Source organism: Cyprinus carpio, chromosome B25, assembly GCF_018340385.1.
Source record: "Cyprinus carpio isolate SPL01 chromosome B25, ASM1834038v1, whole genome shotgun sequence".
NCBI lineage: Eukaryota > Metazoa > Chordata > Actinopteri > Cypriniformes > Cyprinidae > Cyprinus > Cyprinus carpio.
Window position 1 is genome coordinate 13,637,860 of NC_056621.1, and position 9,565 is coordinate 13,647,424.

At 33.4% G+C, this 9,565-nt stretch overlaps 2 protein-coding genes across 2 annotated transcripts; both read right to left on the reverse strand.

The window, feature by feature from the left end:
• On the reverse strand, window positions 1-5,252 carry LOC109075435 (adenosine deaminase-like protein). The gene is given in 10 exon segments (XM_042753209.1): window positions 1-1,524; window positions 1,857-1,949; window positions 2,401-2,559; window positions 2,902-2,982; window positions 3,063-3,189; window positions 3,268-3,349; window positions 3,432-3,519; window positions 3,596-3,656; window positions 4,813-4,943; window positions 5,059-5,252. Coding segments are annotated over 10 exon segments (1,059 nt in total). The 5' UTR covers window positions 5,104-5,252; the 3' UTR covers window positions 1-1,332.
• A 321-nt stretch (window positions 5,253-5,573) lies between these two features.
• LOC109075441 (complexin-3-like) lies at window positions 5,574-8,345 on the reverse strand. Its single transcript, XM_019091346.2, has 3 exons — window positions 7,197-8,345; window positions 6,330-6,417; window positions 5,574-6,248 (listed from the first exon to the last, which is right to left on the reverse strand). Exons 1-3 carry the CDS (start codon window positions 7,352-7,354, stop codon window positions 6,024-6,026), a joined length of 471 nt encoding a protein of 156 aa, XP_018946891.1. The 5' UTR covers window positions 7,355-8,345; the 3' UTR covers window positions 5,574-6,023.
• Window positions 8,346-9,565: the final 1,220 nt, after the last annotated feature.

The window sequence follows — 9,565 nt, forward strand, 5'->3', positions numbered from 1 at the left end:
TTGATGACAGAGGTAAAAGGTGTGACGACTAGGTAAAAGGTGTCTCTCCTGTAATGTAACACCAGCTAGAGAAAGACTTGAAAATGCATTTTGACATTGATTTTACCCTGTATCAAACACACACACACAGATACTATTACAGATGTAGGACCCCTAAAGGAAACCCCAGGAGAAATCAACTGAGGTGTTACATCTGAGGTGCCATTTCTTTCTTCATCCCTATAGATTCCCCTCAAAAGCCTAATATAAAAGCAAGGACTAAACCACAGTGTGTTGGAGAACAGGGTTAGAAGATTCATGGCTCTGTTTATTTTGTCTTCTCAGAGTGAGTATTGCAGTCTTGAGCGGTTAACTGCATGCTAAGCTCTATAAGAGACACTTTCAGCTCTGGCACCAGAGTGAACAGGAGATCTTTGAGGCTATATGCTATAAAGACAGATACATAGTCTGACAACAAAAGCCAGCACAGATCTAATCAAGCTTTCAACATGACAGAGATCTGAGCTGTGTACCGTTATCTGGGAGAGAAATGTCAGATAAGCCTTTCTTGCTTTGCAGTTAAAAAAATGAACTGCTGCCCTCTAGTGGTACAAACTTTCGGTTGGTTTAAGGTTTTTTTTTTTTTTTTTTAACCAAGTATGAATTATTTACTGATAAACAAAGCACCCAAATTGTATTTTCACACAAAATGAATATTAAATAGATCACTGGAATTGTATAAATAACCAATATTAATATTCATGGACCTTCAATAACAGTTTATATATTAGTTCGAGATGTGCCTTTTATGGAGTAAACTTTTTGTATTTAGTTTCAGGGTTTGATAAAATTTCAAATTGGAAACAGTGACGGAAACTAACATGTTAAAAACAGAATCCGACAGAATCCAAATCGCTTGCTGCGATCGTCAAATAATTTTTTGACACCGTAAAATACGGAAATAATAATGTTAAGAACTTTTTTCTTTTTGACAAATATTGAGTATTTCTTAATGAGTACAACTGTTTATGCTGAAAATGTCAAATGAAATAAATCACTTTCACACTATTTGTGTAATTAATAAAGTTATATTTAATACTGTTGTATTAATAAACAATATCAATATTCAAGAAATCCTCAATAATCTATTATAAATATTAAAATCAATGTAATTTAAACAGTCCAAGGTGTTTCACACAACACGTGTGTGTATTAGCTCAGATATTAATGCAGTGCTCTGAAATGGAGGAAACCGATATAATTAGCTGCAACAATGTGTTTTCGTGTTTGACAAACCACCGTTTGACAAACTCTGAGGTAGGACTGTTGGTGAAATTTTACAGCTGTCATTCCTCACTGGAGGATCTGCTGTTTGAGCTCCGCCCACTTCTTCTCCAGCCTCTGTTTGATTGGCTCGGGGGCAAAGGTGTATCCAATGGCCTGCTGGGAGAGCATCCACACGGCCTCCTGGGTCAAACCAAAGGTGGAGGCCGCCAGCTGGTACTCCTGAGAGAGATCCGTGCAGAACACACCCTTATCATCCGTCTGACGGAACAGGAGGAACAGGAGGAACAGGCATCTTGTTATTTTCTAACTCAACACATTAAAAAAAAAAAAAGTTTACATTAAACCAACAATACCTACATTTCTAAGGCCTTTAAATTACTAACATTATCAAAACTTACTAAGACATATTATAAGGAGAGTGACTGGTTTTTATATGCATTTTCTAGTAGTCTGTTATACTTTTTTAAAGATATTGCTGATTTTCATTACAAGGTATCAGAATTTCACTTTCTGGCCATTGCAAATCGGATTTGTCAGGTTTTACAGGGATAAAGTGTCTGAACTGCAAAAGAGCGGGAAAAAAAACTCACACAGAGAACACACGGATGTCCTCTCTTATACCAGTACTGGAAGTGATGCTTGTCATATGAAGGCACCCTTTGACCTTTGATATTAGAGGTTATTTTTTATTTATTTTTATTTATTTATTTATTTTTTTTTAAGATAGTTTAAAAAAAATATATTATTTGAAGTTCTAGTATGTAATTAATATTTTTTTTAAAGTTCATCTAAAAAAATAAAATAAATAAAAAACAAAAAAAAAAAAAAAAAATAAAAAAAAAAAAGTAAAATAAAAATAAAAAAATAAAATATTAGAAAAAAATAAGTAAAATAAAAATAAAATAGTAAAATATTTGTAAAAATATATAATAAAAACATTTAAGTGTTTAAAAAAATACTTATTCAAAGTTCAAGTATGTAATTTTGGAATTTGGTGGACGACTAGTTAAAAACATAAATCAGTTAAACTAAATATGAAATAGTAAAACTGTTAATAAAATAAAAATAAAATAGTAAAAAAAAACAAAAAAAAAAAAAAACTGAAAAACTCTTACCGATAGGAATAATATGAATACAAACTTTAAAACTCTTACCGATAGGAATATTTTGTTTGCAAACTTTATCCACAAGACTGTCAGACCCGCCGAACTCAGGATGTAGGAAGGTTCCGTGGCCGATTCTATCAGGAGGCAAGTTCAACAGCAGCTCAGACTCCTCCCTCTGAGAAGGAACCTGAAATACACATGAACTCCTGCGTAAACCATGTAAAATTATGCTGTCAAATCGATTAATCATGATTAATCACATCCAAATAAAAGTTTGTGTTTACGTATGTATGTGTACTGTGTGTGTGTGTGTGTGTGTGTGTGTGTGCGTGTGTGTAAGAAATATGTATTTGAGCAGTATATATATATATATATATATATATATATATATATATATATATATGGATATTTATATTATATATTTTGTATATTTTATTTTGGATGTAGTTAATTGTGATTAATCGAGTTGACAGCATTAGGTTTACCAAAACATAATTCCAATATAAAAGAATCCACCATCTCCTACCACCTATAAGAGTAGCACCACCATCATAACACAGCACTTCTCTTCTTTCACAAGTGCAGAGAGCAAATCTTTTCCATGACCCACCTGTAAGATCAAAGATATGGAGAGTGCAGATAGAAGCAACGAGCTGAGTATCAAGTTAATTGCAGTTAATCTGAACTCACTGTTGGGTCTCCACTGAGGTCAAGTCCAACTACTACTCCATCACTGGAAAGCAGGAAGTCCTCTGCCAGCTTCACAGTCTCCATGGCAACCAGGGGCCCGTGTCTGCGGTCCACAGCTACGATAAACCTGTTCAAACATTCACAAATACAGCAGGTGACCATGAAAGAAGCAGGTTGTCACCCAGAATAAATACCTTAATATTACCTGACATCAATGTCAACTTCCTCTTGTTTACACTGCCGGATGGCTTCGAGCACAGTTTCAATGTATCTTTGTTTAGTGAGACCTTTTTGTGACAAAAATAAATGTCAACAAGAAGCAGATATGAGCTGCTAATAAATGTTTGACATTTAAAATGCTTCTAGTACCCGTTTCAGTCACTTCTCGTGGCGTGCTACGCAACTCCAAATATTTTACACCATCTGCCGCAAACTCTTGAATGACTGCTTTGGCAACCTGTTCGATAATCATAATTCTGTTTTTCATTTATTCTTAAAGGTGCAAGAGAATAAAACACTGAGTAAACCATTACCATTAGTATGTCCTCTTCTGAATCGACCAGCTGATGAATCACTTTAAACACTTGAAAACACCTGTTGGAGAAATACACTGACTTAAGAAACAGTTCATTTGTATTGTTATAGTCCGAAATAACATCAGGACTAGGTGTAGTACACTATTATTATAATACCAAACTTACACTACAAAACAAATACATTACACTAGTCAACAAAAAAAAAAACAATTTCACTTCACTACTATATAATATACAAAAAAAAAAAAAAAGTATATAATATTAGTATATCTATGTCCAAATTCATAGTATTCATAAAATAGTACCCGGATGACTTACTACTTCTGGTGAGATTCTGAGCAATACAACACAACAAAATTGGAAACAAGTCGCAACATATCAGAATAAGCACAACTCAACGAAATTAGTTCTACATGTTGTGTTGTGGCGATTTTGTTGAGTTATGCACTACTGGGCAACCATACATGAGGCCAAGGGGGAGGATTTGTGAAGGGTACTAGTTAAGTGACACAACTGACGCTAGAAGGTCACAAATCTCCACTTTTTAGTAAATGGTCTCTGCTTTTTCCAAAAGCATTTTAATAATAATTTTCTAAGGAATTCTTTTAATGTTTGATCCAATCCTCTATGTAAATAACAAAAAGGCTTAAGCCTCACCGTATACCACGGACAGCACATCATCTGGACATTACTTTAAATGTTATTTCTAAAAACATAAAGGAAATAACATACACAGTTATACAAAGAATGTACTTTCTGCAACACATTAGTTGAAGATACTTAACATGTAATCTTTATTGCCTTTTCTCAGATTTCTTGGATTTAATTTATAATTGGACATGACAGAAGAAAAAAACGTTACATTTAGAAACATAAAAACAAAATTACATAACTAAACCGTAATTATTTTAATACAATTTTGCAGGGGAAAAAAAATCAAGATTTACTCAAATCATGTCACTGCCCAAATGTTAACTTTTTACAGACAAATGTCAAAATCACGGATGTAGTACGTCTGGATTACATTCATACATTCATACTAAGTACGTACTTGATCAAATGAAGTACATACTCAGAGAATAGACGATTTCGGACGCAGACAATTTCTAAGATTTTTCTCTTACTTGTTTTAAAGGTTATTATCAGTGTATTGGTGCTAACCGTCCATGCACTCGAGTGTGTTGATGTGGTGTGTGTGTGTGTGTGTCACGCACTCGTCCAGGGACCGGCGCTGTCCGCGGCGGATGGCGGTCATGCTGTGCTCGATGTTCAGATGCGGCTTGCGCTTTATAAGCGTCTCCATCGTTTCAGAACTGACAGAACCATTAAGATGTGCGTGTAACTCCTGAAAGAAAAGAACACACCGTGTTTAATTTATTTAAGTGTAATTACTTGAATTAATTTATTTACATGCACTGGATAACGTCTGTGTTATTCATGGACCTAAAATGTTTTCCTACCACTTTGGGCAGCAGACGATAGAAGAGATCCGCTTCCGTATCCATCTCAGTTTTCGGTAACTTTATGAAATGTGTTTTTTGAAAGGTCTCCTGCGTGTGAAATAGAGATTAAGTTAGCTAATTTTGACACGGAATAGAGATGGAATGTTTTTCCTGAAGCACCAGCGTGTGTTACAGAAATGATTCTTAGACAACATCGACCTTTAACAATGGTTCCCACATTCATATTCACATTCATAAGCAAACTTTCATTTTAATTTGAGTAATTCTAGTTTGAGTGATTCTGTTGTGTTTTTGTCCTGTATATACGTAGGTATTATTCATTTTATTTCAGTTTTCGTTATTTTAGTAAATCAGGTAAACCATAAATAAAAATGACAAATGTTGCTTTGGCAACTAGCTAAGATAAATAATAATAATAATAAGTTTAAGTTTTTAAAAATATTTTAATTCAACTTTTATTTTATTTTGAGTATGTGACTGAAATAAACAGTGACTGAAATAAACAATGACTGTTCACAAGTTTATATTTGGTGTTAATAAAAAAAAACATCATGTTTTATATACACACTGCACATAAATACATCAAAATATTAAGTACATAAAAAGGAGCAAACATACATAGCCTGTTATACATATTAGCAATATGCATTTAGCAGACTGGAATACTGTATTTTCTGGCTAATTTGGATGTTGATATTTTAAACACTGAAGAACAAACAAGCAGAAAGTTTTTATCTGATAATTAATTATTGCCTTTACCCACAATTATGATAAAGTGTGATGTGTATACAGTGTAGCAAACATTATTTGCGATATCAACAGACACACTTCAAATTGATATATGAGTGCTTGGCTTTGGGAAGGAGTTTGTCTTTCATGAATCAGAGATTATAGGTATGCTGTTTATGGATCATATAGAAAAACATCTGATCCTCAGTCAACCGGCAGTCCAGCTCTGTGTATTACATGACCTCACACTTTTCAGCAGACTGTCTAAGGTCTTCGATGGTGGACTGGGCCTTTTCTTTTAGCTGGTCAATATCTACGTTCTGAATGTTGGTCAGCTGACCCAGGACGGACTGCTTGTGCTCCTCCTCCTGGTTGTCTTCGGCGATCATCTTGGCCAGCTCTGTGGGCAACTCCACGTCATCTGCCGCAGCCTGAATCTGTGTCTCGTCCAGTTCACTCTGTTAATAAAAAATAGAGGTTAATAAGGAAATGATGAATTACAGTGGTTCATAGAGTGCATTTTATAAAGTGATGTTTACTTTTGGAAGGCGGTATTTGTCCCTGAAGTGGCTCCTGACTGTGGCTCGCTCAGCTTTCTTTTGGGCAAAACTGGCATCCCGCTCCATCCTAGTGGGTAAATAAAAGCCAGTTAAACATAAAACATTTTTTGTTAATATATTTGAGAATAAAAAAATTAATAAATAATAATACAATTAAATATAAATAAATATTTTTGTACATTATTAAAGTTTTGCTAATCATATTTTTAAATAGTATAAATATATAAAAAATATTTTTATATTTTTTAAAAGAAATTATTTTGCATACACGATCCAATATAAAATTTTCTTCAGTGTACATTTTAACCTTTGTGTGTGTGTCTAGGACAAAGTAATACGATGCCAAAATGAAAATGCACATAAAGGAAGAAAAACAGCTGCATATGCATTTCTCCAGAAGAGTCGCTGTCCTCAATGCTGAACCAGATCAACATGGCTCTGGAGAGCAAGGTGACATGCAGTATTGATTAAACCACAGATAAACATTGACCTTCTCTACATCTCCTTGTATAACATTTGAACAAGTGACTGTGCATTGTGTGTGTTAAATTCAAATAGGAGGGATAGGGATGTTATAATGTGATATAAAATGTATAAAAATAAATATAAAAAACACAATAATCACTTTTCACAACCAAAGAATCAAAATCATCCATATATACAGATACTTTATATTCACTTGTTATTACCAATGGAGGGAAATTATGCATATATACAGATTAAATTAAATGTATTTTATTAAAATTGTAACAATAAATGTATAAAACATTAAACCTCATATTATTTTGTCATGACCAATCCGGTAATGAAACAGAAAGTGAAGGATATAAAAGTGCTGAATCTTACTTCTCCTCCGCCAACTGTTGTTGATACTGCTCGAACTCTTCTTGTGTCATTCCCTTCCCTGCAGCTTCTGACTTTTCTCCTTCTGCTTTTTCTTCTGCAAGACCCCCGGTAAGATCCTTCAGCTGCCCTCCTATCATGTGTTTTAACATAAAAGCCATAGTTTCTTTCCTGCAGAACTGCTTTGTGGATAAGATGTCAGACACTTGAGAAACTCTTGCTTAAGTAATGTCTCGTCCAACTATTGAGAGGAAAACAAAGGCGCCACAACAACAGTAGATGTTTTTCTGTCTTCCGCTCAATTCAAGTTTCAGCACCACATATTCATGACCTGTACAACGCGGAGGAATTTGCTCTCTCTCTCTCTCTCTCTCTCTCTCTCTCTCTACATATGAACGCTTCTGCCTACATGGCTGAAGGTGAGGCTCAAATACAAACACAACAACAACAACAAAAAAAATATATAAACTATACTTTTTAGTGTATGCTGTATATTATACATAGCCTACACAGACATTGAACGGCTGTTATAAGGCTCAATTTCAGAGCACTTGACATGTAGAGACAACAAACACAGGCATGTATGTAAACAGTACATACACTTGAATATAAAATATGATATATATAAGTACAGCAAGGTAATACTATATACATTAAATCTTCTATAGGTGTTTTGTTATAAGATGTTTCCATATCAGAAATATTGACACCATACCCAAACTGATTAGCTACTTCCAATCAAATCTTTAGAATTGAACTATTAGAAGACATTTGTGGACAGAAAATCCTTCCATTGGTTTAGTTTGTGTGCTTTTGAGACTGTGGGCTTGTTGATGAGTCAGTGTGAGTAATGATGAGCCTCCACTGTCACTTGAAACACCTCAGTCTGTGTCATTTTTTGCAGTCTTACATCTGTAGGAAAATTCGTAAAAAAAGAAAAAAAAGACTTATTAAAATAAATAATATAGTCAAATATATTCTAACTGATACTAGCATATACTAGTATCAGTTAGCTAGCATACTATGTAGCTATACCGGGTTAATAAATCATATACAAAACTCTATTTTCTTTGCCTGTATGCTTTAAAATACATGAAATATATATTAAATATAATTATTTAAAGATGTTAGAGGTGAATACATGACACAATAATAATAATACATTTACATTTTTGGGTTTTATTTTAATTTTATATAATATGTATATAAAATATGTGATATTGTATGAATAAAATTAATATAAATCATATACCAATATAATATAATTAGTGCTATCAAATGATGAATCTCGATTAATCACGTACAAAACAAGTTTTTGTTTTCATAATGTGCACTGTATATTTATTATGTATATATCAATTCATACATAGTATATATTAAAAAAAAATATTTACATGTATATAATTATATTCATATTATTTATAAATATATTTAATATATAAACATTTTTCTGAAATCTATACATGCATGTATTTATATATACATAAATATACACAGTACACACATATGTAAACAAAAACTTTTTTTAGAAGTGATTCATCATGATTAATCGTTTGACAGCACTAAATATAATGTACGATAGATAGATAGATAGATAGATAGATAGATAGATAGATAGATAGATAGATAGATAGATAGATAGATAGATAGATAGATAGATAGATAGATAAAGAAAAATGAATGTTTAATAAGCTAAATGAACTTGCTTGGGACAAATTGATACAAAACTTTTTAAATATTCATTTTTTATATTGTTATCTATATATTGTTTAGATAAATTGACAAATCGCTTTTCTACAAACATGAATAAAACATGTATAAATACGTCCTCTTTGGATGATATGATGACCTTTCCCGCTTTGTACCATTTGGAGGAATTTTAACAATTACATTTGCTGTGAACATTCATCTTGCTGAATCCAACTGCTTTCAGATGGAAATCTCTGATAACATGAGAGTTTATTCAGAGACGCCACGCTGAATCCATTATCATATATGTTTTAAACATGACCAGCTGCAATCTGATTTGTCCTCATTTGTCCAGTGAAGAACAAGAGACTATAATGAATTGCATTTAGCATCCATACAAACAGCAGAGACAGTTTCCCAAACCTTCCACAGCACTTATATGAGGGTCAGCGATTTCTCAGATAAATGCCAGGGCATTGAGAAGGTTTGTCCCGGCACGAAGACACTTCCCCTTTCAGCAGGACTCTGAATCACTGTACTCATGTACCCTTCATGAGGCGAAATACAAACAGCAGAGAGATGCGTTTAGCATGAGAGGAGACCGTCAGAAAGGAAGGCATCTCGAGGACTCCACTTCTAGTGTTGACTGGGATTCACACTGGCATTCCAGTTCCCTTAGGCTG

Coding starts and splice junctions, on each gene's coding strand:
- LOC109075441 (XM_019091346.2), bottom strand. CDS start 7,354: ATGGCTTTTATGTTAAAACACATGATAGGAGGGCAGCTGAAGGATCTT. Junction 6,418..7,196: donor CAACAGTTGGCGGAGGAGAA/GTAAGATTCAGC, acceptor TTTACCCACTAG/GATGGAGCGGGATGCCAGTT. Junction 6,249..6,329: donor ACAAATACCGCCTTCCAAAA/GTAAACATCACT, acceptor TTTTATTAACAG/AGTGAACTGGACGAGACACA.